The sequence below is a fragment of the Thamnophis sirtalis genome, unplaced genomic scaffold (assembly GCF_051295495.1).
Source record: "Thamnophis sirtalis isolate CommonGarterSnake01/CBP01778 unplaced genomic scaffold, rThaSir2_p1.2 scaffold_1, whole genome shotgun sequence".
Classification (NCBI taxonomy): Eukaryota; Metazoa; Chordata; class Lepidosauria; order Squamata; family Natricidae; genus Thamnophis; species Thamnophis sirtalis.
Genome location: NW_028261381.1, coordinates 30,409,458 through 30,431,556, shown reverse-complemented (window position 1 = coordinate 30,431,556; position 22,099 = coordinate 30,409,458). Strand labels below are relative to the sequence as shown.

General features: G+C 37.6%; 1 protein-coding gene across 5 annotated transcripts in view; it reads right to left on the bottom strand.

Annotated features, from left to right (window-relative positions):
- Positions 1-22,099, bottom strand: part of RBMS1 (RNA binding motif single stranded interacting protein 1) — a 133,792-nt gene that overhangs the window by 27,529 nt on the left and 84,164 nt on the right. For all 5 annotated transcript variants that reach the window (XM_087709868.1, XM_087709873.1, XM_087709857.1 and 2 more), the window contains exons 3-4: positions 13,551-13,609; positions 6,318-6,409 (exon numbers count right to left, since the gene is read on the bottom strand). In XM_087709868.1, the coding sequence (XP_087565994.1) occupies positions 6,318-6,409; positions 13,551-13,609 (151 nt within the window). The remainder of the gene's footprint in view (positions 1-6,317; positions 6,410-13,550; positions 13,610-22,099) is intronic.

The following is a 22,099-nucleotide window of genomic DNA, read 5'->3' as shown; positions in this document are numbered from 1 at the left end:
CTACTGGGCTACATTTCTCCCAAAATTCTGTTGCCTCCCACTACTTTTATTCTTCATTGATGTCAAAGAGGCCTCAAAGGCAGCCATGGAGATAGATAATACCATGGTCCAATGCTTTTGGGCCTGCGGAATGTCAGTTCTCCACTGATTCATTAAAACAAAATCACAGATGGAGCTTGAAACCTAACAAGAATCAAGGGAACTGTCTGTAGATACTGCCTACAGTCATCACACTGCCTACCTTTAATAGATAGACAGTATTTAATTCATCATGACATGCAGATGGATCAGAACTAGGCAGACATATCAATACTACGCCCTGAAGAGATATATTTTGGTAAGGTATATAAGTTCATGGAATGGACTATAAAATAATATGACTACCAGAGGACTATGCCTCTGAATATTGTCTACTATGGAAGGAGGGCACCATTTCAGTTATGTTCTACATGTGATCTTCCCATGGACCCCTATGGAAACAGAATATTTTATATAGATTCAATAAAGGTTTTCTAATCTCCATAAGCCCTTATTACTTAGCAAATTTTCAGAGCAAATACTCTGCTGTTATCAAAAAATGGTTTTGCAAATGAGATAATCATCAGAAGGAAAAAGTCAACATCGCAGTGGACAAGATAACGAATTATAAGCCAAGGCAACAAATACTTTAGATAAGGCAACATTTTATACCTGTAATCTATATCAGAAGTAATGATTTCTAGAAGATACATTCAAATTTTCCAAGAAAAGAATTACTCAGCAAATCTAAAAAATACTTGTCAAAAACACACAACAGTAATGCCATTAAAAATGGGATTTGGTGTTTTTTTTTTTTAAAAAAAACAACCAACAACAACAATAACAATTGAGCTCAATTTGTTCTAGAGCAAGGACTGATTTTCCTTCATGGAAACCTGACAGTTTTATAATGTTGTGTAATTTCCTATTTCCAATTCAATCCTTTTTGTTTATGTTTATGTTTATGTTTATTAACATTTGTAGGCCGCCCTTTTCCCTGAGGGGACTCAGGGCGGCTCACATAAAATCAGGGAGGGGAAATACAAACAATGACATAGACACATATAATAAAAGTAATAAGCAACATACATTCATCATTCGGGAGGGGCAACTATCCTTGTCCCCAGGCCTGAGGGGCTAGCCAGTTCTTAAGGGCTGTGCGGAAGGCCTGGACGGTGGTGAGGGTACGAATCTCCACGGGGACATATACAAAAATTCCCCATTTTGATATAAAAATGATTGTTTCAAGTATAGGAATGAAATATGTTTCCATTTTGACCCTTTCCAGAGTGTTCCAATATAGAAATAGAGCTATATGAAACTTGGAACACTTCTACAAAGACCTAACCTCCCATTTCATACCCAAAATAGTTGTTTTGCGCTGTTCAATGGGGTGTTTAAACCTTGAAACCAGAGACATGCACATGTGGGGACAAGGGTTGCTTGTGTGAATGATAAAACAGGTATCCTGGCATAAGCTTCCCTCCTTCATGGATGCATCATGATGTTGGACACATATATCAAGAGCATAGCTTATATTGTGATGCCCATTTTGTTATTCTGATAAAATTGTAGGATTCTGTTGGTGCCTCTGCTTGAAACAGTTCAAATTTGAAATGTTTTGCATACCAATATTTTTCACCAACCAGCATTTATAAGTTGGTTTCCATTCTAATGAATAGTTTCTTCAAATTTAGATGAGAATAAGAATGCTCAAAGACTTCATCTCAAATAACTTCCTTGTGTGTGGCAAACTTCTCAAGTACCTCTCCAATTATCCTCTAACCTGTAAATTGCTCTGGTATCAAAGAAGTATTTAAGAACACATTCATCATCTACATACATAAAAGTCAGCATTGGCTAGGATCTTTTCAAGGTACACATCTGTGAGTTGAGAGATTTAGCAGTTTGGAATATATAATTAATTAACAAATAAATAAATATTGTGCAAAGCTACTCTGGAAGAAATTATTTTAGGAAAAAGCAACATATAGGCTAACTAAATAATGAAAGTATTTTAAAAATTAATCTCATTTAGTAGTAAGAAAATATTTAGTTGTACATAATTAATGTTAAAGGCTGAATATTATTACTTTTTTAAATCCACAAAAGTAGTCTAAATTAGACTTTTCTGCGACACAGTTTTTTTTTAATGTAAAGACATTTTTAAAATAGGGACCAAATGAAACCTAAGTTTGCAGTCCAAAGTGGTACAAACTTGGCACAGATATATTAGTTTGCAAGGAATGGCCACATCTAAAATATGACTAGATTCACTTATCAGGCTAATCTAAGGTCTGTTTAATCACGATTTCTTGAATAAAATATACTTTATTCATGTAAGCTATGAAACTTGGTTGCAAACCACAATTGCTGGGTTCATGTCACTTGATAAATCAACTGCAAAACAGTAAACTACCTCGTGATTTAGCATGATATGCAAATTCATCTATGCATGCTGGAACTAATATGGTAACGGCATCAGTTCAGTCTCTTTACATCCAAAATTAATGCTTTTTATGTTCTTTTATGCTTGCTGGGAGGGCCTCTATCCAAGCCAAATATTTAAATCAAATATACTTAGCACTGATTATAACCGAATTACTCCGGTTATCAAATTATGTCACCACTATGATATGCATTTTAAAAAACATTCTCTACAACTTTCCGTTTTTTGCCACATAACCAATACATACATACATACATACATACATACATACATACATACATACATACATACATACACACACACAGAGAGAGAGAGAGAGAGAGAGAGAGAGAGAGAGAGAGAGAGAGAGAGAGAGAGAGAGAGAGATGCTTAAATGCCTTAAACTAGGAAATATATAACTATATAATAAAGTCAAGGCTTTAAATGTTATGAGTAAGAAAATGGATCCCACTATATAAGTGCATCACGTACAATCTCCTATATAAAATGGATTATCTCAATCTCTTTCAAGTGAATGCAAATTAGGACATTTTATTCAATAACCTTTGTTGTGTCCTAGATAAAGGGAATATAGTCCTCTCAGCTCTGTAAAACTCTCAGAACAATTTGATATTGCCAATCATTGCATCTTAACAGGAACCTGTTAAGGGGGGTCTGGGAGAAAGGCCATTCCTTTACAGTAGTTCTACTCCTTCCTGAATAGGTAGTTTTGGACAGTAATGTTGGAAGATGAGTGGTTGAATTTCAGGCTACTGCTTTGTGGGGTGCCACAGGTCTCAGAGCTCTCTTCCTGCAATTTAACCTTGGTATGAAATTGATGGAAGAGGTCATCTGTTAGTTTGGGATGAGGTCTCTTTAATACAATGATGATAACCGGTTGTACTTCCCAAACCTGGGCTGATGTGGAGATGCAGTGGAGAGCCTCACATAGTATGGAGGCTATGAGGGATTGGATCGTACAAAATAAACTAAAAGAAAAGATGGAGGTAAGATTCATCTGAATCATGCTGGTTCTGCTATTGGTTTTGGATGGGATCACATACACACATTCCACAGCAGGAGCCTGGAGGTTCTTTTGGACCACAACTAATGATTAGCCACCAGGTAGAATCTCTGGTCAGGGAGTCATAACCCAGATTCAGCTAAGGCCTTGGCAATATTTACTTATGTCTTTGTCCTCATGATGCAAGACAATTGGTTTAGAACCTGCTTACCTGGAGCAAGTAACGGCAGGCTTCAGTTTGGTGCTACCAGTTTTGTGTGCACTGCATTAGTTATCGTTAGGTTTCATAGTGCCGGTTTAATAAAGTTCTACATGGTTGTACTTCTAAGTATTATTGGGTTTGAACTGTGTGTTCTGCATGGAAAAGGGTGTTTCGGATCTGCCTCCTCTAAGAGATGGGGTGGAAATCTTGAAGACATGCCTTCTCAGTGGCCATCCTGTCTATGTGATAATATCTATACCCACACTGTCATCTTTTAGGATGTCTATAACAATGGTTTTCTTTTTCCAGTTATTTGACGTTTAGATTGCTTATTTTCTTGATCATTCTTAGTAATGATGGATAATAAGGTGCAATTTAGGTTTGGAAATTTAATTTTAACCAGATTTCATGAAATTGTATAGTTTTGTAGCCCTTAATTCTGTTTGTATGCTTTTATAACTGTGAATCAGCTATAGTGTTTTGAATATGGCAAGATATAAATTTTATAACAGTCATAATAGCAAGTGAGAAGACCTCTGGAGACCTGTGTAAATAGCTTTATTTTGACACAACCATTAACAAAGAGACCCAAAGAACAAGGCACCATTGCATTTGACTTCAGAAAGAGCAAATGTTTTTGTGCATGTGATAAAATATGCATTAATACACATATGGTTTACATTTTGTTTTCCTGGAATTCATCCAAGGACATTTCTATTAGCTCTACTGTTCCTCAGCTGAGCATCTTAGGGAAAACACAGCACCACTGAAAATGCTGCAATACTTTACACTTGGGAACTAATATTATAAAAAGGCTGCGTCTGGCCCCTATTTAATCTTTCTAAAACATAATAACTACAAATGACTTAAAAATTCAAAACAGCAAACAAGCTGAAAGGAGGCATCCTAAAAGGAGAGCTACTAAGTGTTTGGACAAGACGTGCCTGCCATTTTCAACAAGAGATTCAATGTACATCGGCTCTAATGAAATAGAATGGGCCAATCAATGTATTATTCAAGACTAGCAACATGTCTCTTTCTCCATATGGCCCTTCACCATTTATGGAACAGATGAGAATAACTACAAGTTAAAAAAAATAGCCTTCATGGTCTTTGTTTCCAGCATCTTATATTGGACTATCTACAAACTATCTTTAAACTGCATGCATCAATTTTCCTCCCTTATTAAAAGTAGTGATGGGAAGGCTCATTGGGATTTGCAATGTAATGTTTTGTCCTACCCGGTAGCCCTGATCCAAAACAAGCTTCTTCTTTTGTGTGTAATTTGCACTATATATATAATTTGCACTATATATATATATATATATATATATAGATATATATAGATAGATAGATAGATAGATAGATAGATAGATAGAGAGAGAGAGAGAGAGAGAGAGAGAGAGAGAGAGAGAGATAGAGAGATAGATAGAGAGAGAGAGAGAGAGAGAGAGAGAGAGAGAGAGAGAGAGAGAGAGAGAGAGAGAGAGAGAGAGAGAGATAGAGATAGAGATAGAGATATATAGAGATCCCTTTGAAGAAAGCTGGGCCTTATGATAGCTAGGTAATGACTTGGTAAATGACCAGTGAGAAATCATTTAGTTTCTTTACAGCAGCCACAGTATCAAGAACTATAGGTCCAAGGTTACAAAATCAAATAATCTCAAGTAGAACATTTCCAAGGATAATAGTTTGCTCTGTAAGTAGAGGTATACATGAGACACTCAATTTACTGTGCGATACTATACATTTGTCTTTGGAAGTAAGCATTGCTGAGTTCACTGAAGTCTGTTATTACCAGAGCCTAAATGGTTGGTTCACTTTAGAAGTCCTTCAATAAGCACACAGAAAGTCTCCATTTTAAATTTAAACTTAGAATTTAATTTATTCAGCTAGTTGTCTATGGTTTCGGCATCAGTCTACAGTCTAGGAGACTTTTGAGTTCTCGTTCTGATTTAGGCATGAAAGCTATCTGGGTGACTCTAGGGCCAGTTACTCTATCTCTGCCCAACCCTCTATAAAAACCCTCAACGGGGTTGTTATGGTGGGGAAAATGAGTTTTATGTATGTTCGCTGCCTTATTTTAAAAAATAATAAAGGAAAAATAAAAATAATCTAGTCGTCTGACTCTAAAACAATGAATAAATAACTTTCATTTTCAAAATAGTGTTAAACATTTATATAGCAGTTGAACACAAACACAATTTGAACTATTATCCCTAATGACACTTTTTATTTTAAGAAATATGTTGTTGTAAGGAAAGGTTTATATGGCTGTAGGTCAACATTTCTTCATCATGGCCACTTCTAGGTACATGGATCAAAGTTGCAGAGTACTGCAGCCACACAGAAATTATGGAGAATTCTGAGTATTGAACTGGACACAGCTGAAAATGGCTATGGTGTGGAACACTGCTTTAGATCAAGCTAAGCAAATTAACACAGGAGCCTAAACAAAATTACATTGGAACACAGCAAGTCTTAACAGCTTGCTTCCAGATTTTATAAAGGTAGAGCCTGGTTGAAGACAGATGGACAATACAATAGTTTGATGATTAATCTAAGTACAGTCTTCTTTTCTCTTTAGATACTATTTAGATTGTACCAATGCTACCCAATGATCTTTCCCTAGTACATTATCTTACCTTTGCCATCTGTGCTTGAACTCCAGTGGCTTTCAGGGCAGATACGGCTTTCTGAGCTGCAGCTGGACTATCAAAGTCCACAAAACCATAACCTAAAATTTAAAAGAATTTTGTTTAATAAAAAATGTTCACTTTTCATTCTACTTAAAGGTACAGAACTGGAGGCATATTACAATATATGAATATTTTATTTTGTCCTCATAATGATCTCATTAGAAATTACAGGGAAGGATTTATTGAATGCCATTCAGCAAATGTCATGTCTGAATGGAAGATCTGAAGCTGATTCTCCTACATCCTAGTTTTCTTAGAAACTTATAAGTAATCATGCCTTAAACTTATTTCACCTTCAAAGTTTTCATGATTCTAAAAATATATCATCAGAGTGGTATTCAGCAGGTTCTGACCAGTTCTGGAGAAACGGTAGCGGAAATTTTGAGTAGCTCAAAGTTCTGGAGAACAATAAATACCACCTCTGACTGGCCGCGCCCCCATCTATTCTCTGTCTCCCGAGTCCCAGCTGATCGGGAGGGAATGGGGATTTTGCAGTAACCTTCGCCTGGAGTGGGGTGGGAATGGAGATTTTACAGTATCCTTCTCCTACCACGTCCACCAAGCCATGTCATGCCCACCAAGCCACACCCACATAACTGGTAGTAAAAAAAAATTGAATCCCACCACTGCATATCATTGATGAAATTCCTTCAGCCTGTTTTTCAGAAATATTTTCCTGGTACCACAATGTATACCCAATGTTATTATCCATCTATAAACTGTTGCACTCAGGATTGATACAATAATGATGCCCTGAACTACAGCTCAAATAGTAGTGGTCTAATCCCTCCGATTTCTGATAAATTTATCAGCAAAAGCACGGAAAAGCTCCATAAATTTAATCACTATGACTACTCTTTGGAAGCCTTACTAGTCATAATTTTGGTCAAGCCAAAGCCAAGATAGGGCAGAGAATAATTGATACACAAAGCTAAGCTCAATCCTATGGGCCAGTAGTGGTCTATGTGGATGCTTAGCCCTTTAACCTTAGTTCAGCCAGGTAATTGAGGGAGATTAATATATCCAAATGTAAACTATGATATTGGCAAATTTAATGTTTTGCCTGCAGCTGTCGTGAGAAAGAGGCATAAGAAAATTCTTTTTCATAAATGGCTTTCCATGTGGAAGGATCATGTTGAAACAACTGCCCAGTTTCTTCTATATTCTTCATTTTATCAGGATATTTGTACATGCTATTTGACATAGTTAGTATCAAATTATCCAGGCCATCCAGATTGATTTTAACTCAGGTATTTACATTCTCATCAAATCGCTACAGTCTCTATAAAAATTGCTAAATACTATTATATTACCGGCAAACAATGAAATGGAATAATTGCACAATTACTTGTGAGAGCAGAGTACCCTAGTATTTTACATTCATGGTTTTATTACTCTATATTTTAGCTTATTTAACTGTAACTAATCATTGATTGTCTATTGTCAGTATTTTTGTTGCATTAACATAAATATTAATTCAAATGTATTAAGATAAAAGATTCCTTTTAGGTTTAGTTATTTTGATTACTTATTGATTTTACAGGTTTAATGTTTGTAATTTTATGTTCCATTTTATTACTGCAATCACAGTTGCATTGACCACTTATTGTATCATAATACATTTCACTTTGCTATTTACTGGTCACTGACCAAAATAAGTTTCTTCTTCTGAATCAATATTGGGTCTCTCTCAGTGATGGGTTACAGGGGGTACGCCCCGATATGGGCGTACCGGAGCCTGCCCAGAGCATTGGGTACCGTTCTGGTATGGTGCTCTGGAGGGCCCACCCAAGCTCCTTACCTGTCCTTTAAAGCCTTCAGTGCTTCCGAACACACGCATGGCGCATACAGAGCCTGTGTGACGCTCCGCTGAGCAGCTGGAGCATCGCGGAGGCGTCAGTGGCAGGTATGATGCATGTGTGTGCTGTGCGCATCCAGGGGGACGCCGCTGGGCCCGTTCCAATCATACCAGTTGCAACGGGATCCGGACCCACCACAGGTCTGTCTGTTGAGTTTTCTTATGAAAACTTTCCCCATGACACCAAAATATAAGACTTCTATTTACTGTCAGCTTAATATCATCAGTTTCTAACGCTAGTTAGGAAAATAATATTAAACTAATATTATAACCAAATCTCCTTTGATAATAAAGAAAAAAATGCTTAAAGTTAAGAAAATCAAAAGGTCAAACCCAGAATGTTTAAGAAATAAATAAAAGTGTAGTTTGCATAGTGTAAGCAATTGAATATGTTGTGGGTTTAATAAAAGTATAGTCTATTTTTATTCCTTTTTGGCTACAGTTTATTATGGCAGATTAATCATGTAAACCTTTAAAAGAAAGCAAGCAATAGCAGTAGACTTAGCAATAGCAGTAGACTTAGCACAGTCATGGCAAGCACAGTCATGGCTATAAATCCAGTCATATGTGCTAGTTTAATAAACTGTACTAGCAAAAGAATAACAGTAACTAATTCTGGTATGTTCATAACAGAGTCATCTCAGATTTAGTTTAAGGGTGCTTATAACTTAGTTTCTGGGATGCCAGAATTAGAACTGCCTATGAAATAATTTCCTGAATACCAATCTTACTATAAATCACTAATGTAAGCTACAACTAAATGAAAAGTTAATTTGAAAAGGGCATCACATTGTTAAAAACTTGGTAGGCTTGAGATATCTATCTGGATGCCATTGTTTATTTATTGCAGCATACTCCATTCATGACATAATATTTATAATCACTCACATTGACTATGAACAGCTACTCTTCAATCTCCATTTTATGAGTAATATACTCTCTCATTACTCATCCACTGAATGTGCTATTGACATTTCATAAGCTGAAATGGTGACATCTCCTCCTCTTGAAGAAAACGGCCGAAATTTATTTATACTAAGATTCCTTGTCCTGCTGTGCACTGCAATATCATTACGAAAAACTGGATTTGCGTCTTCACAAATTGGGCAAATTTGAAGACTGAATAGAATTGGTCAAAATCTGAATAAGAAATTCAATACATTTAATGGGGAAATGACATCTGGACCACATGTATACGAAATTAAATGACTTTATCACCACTTATAGTATATGTGGCAGTGGTACTAAGAATATTTGGGATTTCCTGTATTCATATTTTAGAAAGTGATCTTCAGGACTCTTAAGATAAGAGTTGGGAAACATTCAAGCTGAATTAAATAAAATATTACAAGTTGGGAGAATGAATAAGTATTGCTATTCATCAATAATATTAATTTTTCATAATTTAAATCCAGTCTCCCGAGTTTAATTTCTCATATAGCATGTTTAATGGGCTTATAGCTCATTGAGGTAGTAAATGTCATAGAAATAGTTCAAAAACTTTTCTAATGGTCCAAGGTTAATTTGAAATAAATGACTGGGCAAGGGTACAAATTAAAAAAACTTGGTGAATTTAACATTTTTTTAAAAAAATTCAAATCTTTCTACAAAAATCATTTTTATTACAAACTTCCCTTAAATATCCAAATGTCCAAAATGTAATTTTATCATATGTACAGGAACAGGTGACTATACACTGACTCTGACATTGCATGAAGGGATTACAACTTGGAGTTTAGTGGTCCATAACTCTGTTCGTTGCGTGAGGAAGAGAATAATTTTTTGCTGACATCCATGCTCCCTCCTAGATTTACATTGACTTTGTATTCTTGGGGGACCCTCTAGAGCAGCGGTCACCAAATGGTGGTCTGTGAGAAAATTTTGATGGTCTGCAGAAAAATTATTTGCAGTTTTTATATTGCACTAAATCAGGGATCCTCAAACTATAACCCCTGGGCCGGATATGTGGAGAGGAGGAGGGTCAAAGGGGGGGCAGAAATTCTGACTTGGTGTCTGCTTTATCCTCCTGGTGTGGGCCTTTTGGCGAAGGCTGAAGGGAAGCGCCGCTGGTAGTGAAGAACCATAGGGCCTTGTTCCAGGGGACTGTATTATGGCCTGGAACTGGCTGGCTATGTCAGCCTGCTGAGCCTCCAGGCGCCGGTACCTGGCCTTGCACTCCCGCAGGCCTTCCCTCTGCTTGGAAAGCCTATGCTCGTAGTCCTCAGTGAGATCTTTCTGCTGAGCTTCCTTCTTGGTAAGATCCAATTTGAATTGAGCCAGCTGTTTTGCCAACTCTTTCTCATGATGGCTGCTTAGCTCCAACAACTGCTTCCTCTTGGGGTCCCGGCAAGGAGTGGCTGGGAGGAGAGGGGCGAGTAGAGGCCAGCGAGGGGTCCCTCGATGTGAGTGACATCGAGTTGGTCACGTCCACCCAGTCACATGACCACCTAGCCACACCCACCCAGGCAGTCATTACGCAAATCACATTAGTGGTCGGCGGGATTTAAAATTATGAATTTAGTGGTCCCTGAAGTCCAAAAGGTTGGGGGGCCCTGTTCTAGAGTATAGGTAGTCCTCGACTTATAACAGTTTATTTAGTGACAATTCAAAGTTACAATGGCACTGAAAAAAAGTGACTTATGACTGTTTTTCACATTTACAACCATTACAGTCTCCCCATGATCATGTGATCAAAATTCAGATGCTTGGCAACTGACTCATTTTTATGACTGTTGCAGTGTCCTGGGGTCATGTGAACACCTTTTGTGACTTTCTGATAAGCAAAGTCAATGGGGGATGCCAGATTCACTTAACAACCGTGTTACTAAACAATTGTACTGATTCACTTAACAACTGTGGCAAGTAAGATCATAAATGGGGCAAAATTCACTTAACAATTGTCTCACCTAACAACAAAAATGTTGGGCTCAACTGTGGTTGTAAGACAAGGGCTACCTGTAATATGGGAAGGTTAGGAGCTGAAATGGAAAGGAAGACTAGATAAAAACAATGATGCCACCTACACAACATTCAGTCAGGAAATTGCAGTGGATCCCTAAACTCTTGCCAAGAGTTTCTTCCTACAAAAAAGATAAACCCTTTAGCTATATGTAATTAATTAATATTAAATAAGAATGCATATCTAAGATATTTTTTTTTAAATGATCTAGGTATTGAGTTTGATTTTAATAAATATTTGATTTGATTGATTTATGGATTGGGTGGAAGACAATAACTTTTTCGCCCAAACTTGTTACTGGTCATATTTTGGTTATACTAGTCTAGAAAAAAAACCTAGTTTAGTTTTGAGGACCATGTACTACCCTTTTATATTTAATATGTCCAAATATGCTGTTTTCAATATAATTGCTTGCTGTTTTGGAGAGGCATCTTAATTCTCAGATTACATAGGCAAACAGAGGAAAAGTTGACTATTTACCATATTAAGACATTTGAACTTAAAGAGCATCTTGATTATGATTATACTGTATTGATTGAGATGAGTAACAGATTACAATTACAAAAATTAACACAAGGCTTTGATAAGGGAAGTGATATTTGACAAATATTCTGTCCTGATTCTTCCTAATTTATTATTTTCATTTTCTCCTCTAAAGCAGTGTGCAGAGAAAAAAAACCTACCTTCTGCTTGTTGCAATGGTCTCCAGGCTCAGCATTTTCTGAGTTCAAAAATTCAGAACTTGGGAAGGCCAAGCAAGAGAAGAGGTATATCTCAAATACCGTGTTTCCCCGAAAATATGACATGTCTTGATAATAAGGCCAATGCTAGTTCTAGCCCACTGCTCAAAATATGGTACCATTTTAAAAAAAAAGAATAATTAATAAATTGTACGCAATCATTTAGAAAACTAGAATATGCTGCGCAGTAAAATTTTGGAGGGGAGAGAAATAGTAAATATATACAACACTACTATGTAATCCTACACATGTAAGAGCCAAGGTGACGCAGTGGTTAAATGCAGCACTGCAGGCTACTGCTAGATCAGCAGTTCAGCGGTTCAAATCCCACCGGCTCAGGGTTGACTCAGCCTTCCATCCTTCCGAGGTGGGTAAAATGAGGACCCAGATTGTTGGGGGCAATATGCTGACTCTCTGTAAACCGCTTAGAGAGGGCTGAAAGCCCTATGAAGCGGTATATAAGTCTACTGCTATTGCTATCTACTCAAAAACAGCTTCTAATGAATTTAGTGAGGCTTATTCCTAGTTATGTTAGTCTATGACTGTAGTTAATTTAAGCATCTTTTTTTTTTACTTCTATGCACATCTTTCAACAAATACTTCTAACATTAACCATGAATCGAGAACAAAAATATAATATGGAAAAATACAAGTTTTAGATTAATAGGTCTCTTGAGGTTAAAATCCACTTGCATACTATGGAAAATCTGACTGGGCTGAATTTTCCCTTGATTAGAAAGCATTCATCTGCTTTTGGAAAGTAGGACTAAAACCCAGTATGTGAGGGTTTGGTATTGTATTCTTACTACTCATTTCATAAGGAAGTGATCTAATCATAATCACAGAGAATGCTGAAGGTCACCAAACCAAATTAATGTACTCAGTGTCTCAAAGAAAGAAGTTTATTATTTTTCCTACCTATAATTATGCCAGTGAAAATGAAACCCTTTCACCCTCTCTCCATTATATTCCAAACGAACAGAACACAAACACAATTAGGGGACTGGAACATGCAATTAAGAACTACTTAACACTCACCCATTCTAATTAATAAAGCCAATTTACACAATGTGTAATCTTTCTGGATACTTTGTACAGTCAAATGGTACTCATCTCAGCAGGCAAGGAAAATTCATGTTCAAACTCCTCTTTCTTTTCGGAAACAAGAGGCTCAATGCTACACAGTGGTATACCAGTTAAGTCTGTCTGGAGTTATCCTAAGCATCTATGTGGGCTTTAGTATTTTTAAAAAAAATATTTATTTATTGGCCTTATAGATCAATTTTTGCTGACACTTAGCAGCTTTGTAAATAAGATCAAAATAATATATAATAAAGATAAAATAACCAAAGAATCAATCATTATTATCATCCAAGGAAGGGTCATATGGCTCTTGGGGAGAATGTCACTTCAGAGGAAGGGAACGACAACTAAAAAGGTTTGCCTTTATGAACTTTGTTGGTAACAATACCTGAGAGATAAAACCCAAAGCGTATGTTGCAACTGTGGTAAGGAGAAATGGTTCAATGTAATACAAAGCTACCATACATTAAAATGGGGAAAAAATAATTATACGTGATTTTTAAAATCAAAGTTGAAAAAGGAATTAAGAATGAACATACCTTTGCATTTGTTTGTTGTTTTATCCAAAATAGCTTTCGTAGATACAATTTTCCCATATCTAAAAATTTTAAAAACAAACCAGAAGTTACCTTACAAAATCTAAGTGATCAAGTGAAGCTGCAATGCTCTCATGTAAATTTACACTTGTAAAAAAAAAACATTTACTCAACCTTTAACTTACAAAAAAGGACAGCATTGATTCTGTTGCTAGTTCTCCCAACTAGAGTAAAGATTAAAGCTTTGTGCTAAATGTCTACAGAAAAATCAGTTTTATCAGACAAATCTACTCAGCAAAATTTTCGTTAATAGAAAATTGATAAATCCTTGTTAGAACTCCCTGATATTACTTAATTCTGCATCAGTATTTAATTAGTCAAACATGAATTTAATATAATTCAAGTCACCACCAATGCATCTGTCCATAACATCCCATTCTAGAAATCAGCTAAGATCAAGCCAGCTAAGAAGCAAAACAGTCTCCCAGGAACAGAAGTTCACAACATCTACAATCTTTCCATAATACAGGGAACAACTCAAATTCTTGGAAATCAGAGACATATAATAGGTGAAACTGCTTTGGGCCTAAAATGATTTTGTCCTTAAATTCTATCTATGGCATGCAAAAGACTTCTCAGATTTTTCATACATATGACATTGCTTTGTGCTTCAAAGAACAACTGCCTGATCTATTTTCTACCTACTAAAGAATTTTCATGTATCACTAAAATGGGGAAACTTTTGATAACAAAGGGGTTATTGTATTTTGAAAGATGAAGGCATAAAGAAATATTTAGGTGCTGTCTGTCATGTAAAGAACCTTCCATTAAAAGCTGTTTTAATCTGAAATAAACAGAAAAAAATATAGGCAGAATACAGTAATCCAACAGATGGCTGCATTTATTTGATGAAATTCCCACCTTTCCTCTTTGGTTTTTTCAACCGCACCACCATGCCCTACCAACTCCCAATGTGAATCCAAGGTAATTCCAACATGCACTTTAAGTGTAGCAAAGTTGCTGCATATTTCATTCTAGAAGAATTTCCCAAATAACAGCAACTGTCTTCAAGCCTCGAACAACCAGGCAGCCTGTAATGATTCTTGTGGTGCTGACCAGATCTATTTTATATTAAAATAAATTGCATCTCAAGGCACACTCTGCTTGTGCTTGCAGATACTGTTGTTTGCTGCAGGATTTGTTTTCATTAGGCTATGGAAGGAAAGCTGCATTTTAATTTTTAGGGCATAGTAGAAATTTCCTCTTTGTTCCCATAGAAGCATATAGTCAAACACTACATGAACCCCACATATAAACTCCTCTGTACTTTGCGGACTGGTGAGGGGGAGGAACAGGGGATGGTCCCATGCAAGTGGCGGGCAAGCGGGTTGGGGACCCCTGATATATAGGACTGAGCTGCCATAGTTAAAATGGTAGTAATGGTAGACTTTTAAAGCCTTAAAGTAGTTTAAGTGCAAGTTACTTGGAGGACTATTGGTATCTTCCTTCAACTCTCCTTTCTCAGGGTTACCCCTGCCAATAAGCGATCCCTAATGTTGCTAAGAGAGAGAAGAGAGATTTACTCCAGGCCTATTATAAACTATCCAGATGTTTCTGAATTGTCCAGATGTTCCAGCCTTCCTTTTATGTACTGTAAATATATTTTTTCTAACCATAGGAAGCATTCAAGTTACTATTCTGTAATTGTCATATGCTGCGCTTGGTCATTGCTTTTATAAATAATTATCTTGCCAAGTGATTCAAAGCAAAATTGAACAGCCTTCCCCCAACGGAGGAAAGGATACAACACCATCTATCTCCTGTTTACAACTCTGTCCTTTCAGCAGTCTCAAGAAGAATCTTCACTCGTTTGCACTCTCATTCAGGTGACTCTGAGGATATAGATTAATTCCCAAGTGGCCTCAATGACTCTGAGTGCTAACAACAGGCTGACTGCAAACAATATAAATCCTTCCATTCTCCACCAATTAGTTAGAACTGGAAAAGCTTTTTGGATGAAAAGCAAAGAAAACAAACCAAGAAAGTCCAGTTGCCTTTTGGAAAAAAAATCACCTTTGGGACAACCATGGCAGGCTGATTGAGAAACTCCATAGGCATTTACTCTAACTGGACTTTATCAAATTTCATACAGCTGACAAGTACCAGTCATTTCTAAAAAAAGCCCCAAACCTTGGTAACTAATGTCATCTTCAGTATCATTGCTTGTAGTAGTTCCAAGCAAACTCTTCAATGTTGTTTTTTATCACACAGCTTGCAATCCAGTCTCTGTGATGATTCATCCCCACATATATACCTTTCTTCCTCCATCACAGTTTTCCTCTCATGTCTGGATTAAGTCAAAGAATGTAAGAAAGGAAAGACCCTATTTTTCAGAGTATAAGATGCTCCGAAGTCTAAGACACACTAGTTTTTGGGGAGGAAATAAGAAGGAAAAAAATTCTGCCTCTGCCTACCAGCATCCATGGTATTAAGTTGACACATGGTAACAAGGTCAGCCAATGAATAGGCATAGCAACTAAGTCAGCCAATGAGGGCTATTTCGACTCTGAAATTTGCTGTGTGAGCAACAAGGAATCAGGAAGGAGCCTGGCTTAGTGGAGAACTGAAAGTAACAATCTTTCTTGTCACAGTCGTTAAGTGAATCACTGAAGTTGTTATGTTAGTAACAGGTTGTTACCCCATTGACTTTCCATGTCAGGTCACAAAAAGTGATCACATGATCTCAGGACACTTAAACTGCAAGGGTGGGTTCCGGCTGCCGCTACTGCCAGTTTGCTCAGGGACACACCGTGCATGCGCATCTGTAGTGCAACAAAAATTGCTGTGCATGCGCAGGAGGCAAAAACAAGATGGCGCCGCCAGGACAACCGGTTTAGGGGCGTGGCAGGCCTGGGTCGCTGCCAGTTCCAGCGACCCAGCCACCAAGTTACTACTGGTTTGGCCGAACCAGTCCAAACTGGTAGAAACCCACCTCTGTTCAACGGTCGTAAGTATGAACCAGTCATCAAGCATCTGAATTTTGATCATGTAACCATGCGAGTGCTGCAACAGTTGTAAGTGTGAAAAACTTACATACTCACTTTTTTTCAGTGGCCTTATAACTTAGAACAATAACTAATCAAACTGTTGTAAGTAGAGGACTACCTGTATAACACTGTGTTCCCGAAGGCTGCTGAAAAGTTTTCTTAATGTAATGATTACACTGAAGAATCAATAGGGAAGTCAATATAAAGATTTGTCCACATCAACCAAAGAGCACAAGCTAAAATCTATCCAAATATGACTAAATGGAAACCTAACATCATCCTTCTTGAGAGTCTGTCATAACAATGATATTCAAGTTGGAGTTAACTGGAACAATTTTATCTGCAAATATCATTTAAATCACACTGAGTAAGCCTTTAAAGGTTCATCTGGCTGTCGGATCCTAAACAGAACTTTCATTTTTGCCACTTAAAAAAGCTCTGCTGGAAGGCAATGTGCACTGCAGGTTAGGGGAGATACTAGATTGTTTAGCACTACAGGTAGTCCTCGGCTTACGACCACGATTGAGCCCAGAATTTATGTTGCTAAGTGAGAGATTTGTTAAGTGAGTTTTACAACTTTTCTTACCACATTTCTTAAGTGAAACTCTGCAGTTGTTAAATAGCACCGTTGTAAGTGAATCTGGCTTCCCCATTGATTCTGCTTGTCATAAAAGATGGGTCACATGACCCAGAGACACTGCAATTGTCATAAATATGAACCAGTTGTCAAACATCTGAATGTAAATCACATGACCATGGGGATTGCCTGCAATGGTCATAAGTGTGATAGTTGTACGTCACTTACGAACGGTCAGTAAAGGAACTATTGTTAAGTAGAGGACTACCTGTATTACAAATACATCCTATGTCTCCAAATTGAGTCCTACCTGTGTCTAATGATGATTGCAGATGAGGATGATCACCACGTGTTTATCTTGTTATTTAACAGGCTTCAGAATCAGGGTGCCTTAATTTGCTTTCCCAGTTAGATGATAGTGAGTATTTTTGTGATTAATCTAGAATCATATCAATATTTCAACAATGTTTAGACATTCAATAGAGCTATCAACCATAACTGTGGGAAATAGTCCCAAGGATAATAAAAAAGCCAAATGGTGATCAGACTGTAAGGTTACAGAAGCAGTTGTAATCTATCCCGTTCCTCCAATCTCTATACCAGGAGTGCTTAAATGTGGCCTGCAAACTGGGCTGGAAATAGGAAAGGATCAGCCAGTGGCGTCTCTGGCAGCCAAAACAGGGGGAGGAGGGGCCACGTGCGCCCCCCCGGCCCAATTTTGCCCGGCAAAGTGCTGCAGGAGGCAGTGCAGGCCGAAAATGGGGGATGGGGGGCTGCGCACATCCTCCCTATGCCTCATTTTGGCTGGCAGGGTGCTGCAACAGGGGGCCATCCTGCCTCCCCTCCACACCTCCCGGCCTGCGGAGAACTACAATGCTGATTCGGCCTCTGAAGAAATTCAGTTTGACACCCCTGTTCTATACCAATAAAGGAAACAAATCACAATTCAGCATTGGTCTAGACTACAGCTCCATGATGGTGAACCTATGGCACATGTGCAAGAGGTGGCACATACAGCCCTCTTTGTGGGCACGTGTGCCGTCACCAACTGCTCTTCTGGTTTCCAGCATGCATGCTGGACTTCACGGGCACCAGAGCACCAGAAAACAGCCCAAAAACTGGCCCACAAAACAGACAATTTTTCGGCCCAAAACAAACTGAAAACAGTCCCCCAAAATGGCCTGAAATGGCCCTGAAAACAGCCAAAAAAAGGCATGCGCACGCCAGCCAGCTGGTCTTCGGGTTTCCGGCGCTACAGCATGCGCACATGCATGCAGGCACCTTCCTGTTTGGGCACTAGTTGCCAAAAAGGCTCGCCATCACTGCTCTAACTAATGCCAATGCTTGACTCCCTGGCACACACTATGCTACAATTTTTAGTAAGTCCCACCCCAAAACCGAGGTCATAACCCATGCAACTCTCCATCGTAAACAAGACCGGTGCATGCCAAAAGAGTGATACAGCTTTTCTTCTAATGCCTTCCTAACTATATCCTTGGGCAGACCCAGATTTCAAAACATTCAGGCAATGTCACCTCTATTTCTAGAAAGGAAAGAGCACAGTTCCTTCGAGGCATATATGTGAGCGATGCTGACTGAATACTGAACAGAAACTCTGCAAGCAGAAACTCTCTTTTTGTTCCTGTGGTGCTCTGCCTAAAGCCATTGCAGCTGGTTTTGCTACCTCCTTCTGATCCTTACAGAACTTCTTTATCCATTGGAAAGAGTGGAGGTAGTCCTCCGCTTATAACTAGTCACTTAGTTACCAAAATTATGACAGACCTCCAAAAGGTACTTATGACTCGATTCTGAAATTCTGCTGGATGCCAATCCCACAGTCATGTAATTGCATTTCAGGTGCCTGGCAGCCAGTCCACATTTAACATCATTTGCAATGACCTATGGTCACGTGATGGTGATTTAGGATATTTTTGCCTAAAACTGGCATTTGCCTTAAAACTGGCATTTACTTCTGGTTTTTGACAAAAACATTTCATAGTGAGCAATGGGCTTGCTTAACAGCTGTCGATTCACTTAAGGACCATGGTGATTCATTTAACAACTGTCACAAAAAACCATCATAAAATCAGGTTTTTCACATGATAACCCATTCCACAACCATTGTAACTTGCAACCTTATACTCAGTCATAAGTCAAGGACTACCTGTATTCATTTTGCTTTAAGAGAATTGGTACAATGTCACAGGACAGTGCATGAAATCAAAGTAATGGACCAATATAAAGGGAATGCACACTTAAGCATCATAAAGACTTTCAATTATTCCTTCTAAAAACCTTTAATTCCACAAGTATATATTTAATAAAATATGAATTCCACACACACACACATTTCTTGGTGATAAGTTCAGAGCTTGATTTAAAATACAGAGTTAAAAATTATGTATATGTTATTGATGTTGTGTTTACCTAGTAATTATACAAATAATTTTATCAACAAATATTTTTTATCTAGCAGGTGAACAAAGAGTTAGAATGGCATAAAGCAAAATTATAAAAATCCAGGTGGTTACTGAAAAGAAATTTTATTAAAAATATTCTTTGAGTGACAGGAAACTTTAGGCCTGCAGACTTGTATCCAGCAGGAGAGTATAGGACCCTAAGAAGGATGTCATTTGTCCAGACATGCAACTGGCTATTGAGAAATTAAAACATCTGCAACATCTGCCTGCCTCCCTTTTCTGACCTAATTTCAAAGCATGGTTTTACCCCATTACTTATATGTACTTTTCACAAACTACAGAATAAAGCAATTGATACAATAATATGTTACAATTACTTATAACATTATAATACAAAATAAGGAACTTCTTCATTAAAATATCCATGACAAAGAATATTTGCAAATGCTGTACTGGCTAATTCTAATCTATTATGTCACAGTTATTATTCACAAATATTTTTCTCCTCCCCACTTACTGAGAATTCTTTAAGAGATATTACAATTGTATTCCTTCTAAAGTTTGTATACATTATAATGATTTTGACAAAACATATTTCATTTTTCTCATCCACATTGTTTGGATTTGTTCTTCACTGTAATCTGCCATAATGCTTGCTGCCTTAATGATACATTGCACTGCATCTCTCTCTTTTTTTAAAGATGGTTTTGTAAATCTGCAGGAAGACACTCAAATTAGGTTAGAGTGCATTCATGAATATTCCTATCACTATGTTTATGCACTGCATGGGAGCATATCCAATGTGAATTAGGGGAATAAAATTTGAAACACTTTCCTTTAAATACAGTGTCTACACAGATTGTTCAATGTGGAGACGGTTCCACCACAAAAGCGCGTAGGACAAAATCGCGCTCGACAAAAGCGCGCTGTGACGTCATCACAGCGCGACGAAAAAGATCGAAAAAATGTAAAAATAAAGCTAAAACCTTCCCCTAACCCCCCCAAACCTAACCCTAAACCTAACCCTAACCCTAACTCTTAACCTAACCCTAAACCTAACCCTAAACCTAACCGTTAAAGTAACGAAAAACGTAACGCTAACCCTTATCCTAACCCTAACGCTAACGCTAACGCTCTAAAGCTAACCCTAACCCTTAACCTAACCCTAACCCTAACCCTAACCCTAACCCTTACCTTTATGTGAATCGGCTTGCTTTAATTTAATTTTTATTAATTTTTATTTGAATTTTTCGATCTTTTTCGTCGCGCTGTGATGACGTCAAAGGCGCGATTTTGTCGATCGCGCTTTTGCCGTCCGCGCTTTTGACGGGTCACGGTGGAGACAAGTCTACACAATCAATTCTGAATGTTAATTTTAGGCATGGTCTCTTTCAAGACAAAAATGACTTCTGGAGATTACAGGGACATTCTCATGTCAATCTCCTGGCAACTATAAAGTAGTTTGATACTGCCTTCTTCCAGCATGGATTTTCATCTTTGCAACCTAGCCAAATGTTTCTCAACCATAGCAACTTTAAGGTGTGTGGACTTCAATTTGCCTGGGGAAATCTGGGAGTTTCCATTCAAGCTGGGGAAATCTGGGAGTTGAAGTCCACATATCTTAACATTGCTAAGGTTGAGAAACACTGGCCTAGCCAGTATGTGTGTGTTTTGTCTTAATATTCCTTGATGATTTACTACTAGGGCTGATTTGCTTAATTTGTGAGTCCAGACCAAAATTGTAAAGAGTTCCAATGTGCTTAACACTTAACAGAGGACAAATAATAAAGACACTTGTCTTTCCCACAAAGAATAAATACCCAAGTAAGTATATACATATAGCTCATTCTGCAGGCAGAACTTCTAATATTTTCAAGTTCACAGCCTTTTAAGTAACATCACTTAAACTATTTTACTGAAATTAGATCCTTTAATAACCACAGTGTTTCAGAATGTGTTCATCCTACTCAAGAAGTACAAGTCAAACTAGTTTTTCTTGATTTAAATGTGAATGGGAAATCTATGGATAAGATTCATATCTCTGCTCAGTTCTCTTCATCACAAAGGTCCTAAGAAGAGTAAGGCAAGGATGCTATTAAGCCATTTGGGGATCTTAGATCAAAATGGAAGAGCACTAAGCTAGGTCCAGTCAGGAGTACTACAATGACTTGGTTTTTATTATTATTATATACTTTATTCATTAAACATGAAACAGCCAACTGAACATTCAAAAATGCATTACAAATACCAGTGACTGGTGCTAATGGTTTGCTGCCAGCATCCTAGGTACCAAGTACCTTCTTAAAATATAAGATGTTCCGAGTAGCACAGTTTTTTGCTGTTCCTCTGGTGTTATTGCAAGAAGCTGCAATTTGTGGATGTATCTTGTAAAATTCTTGGACATGGTGCCAAGTGCCCCGATGACAATAGGTACCACTGTTACATGCTTCATCCATAGCCGTGTAGTTTCGATGGCCAGATTGCGATATTTCATGATTTTTTTCTAGT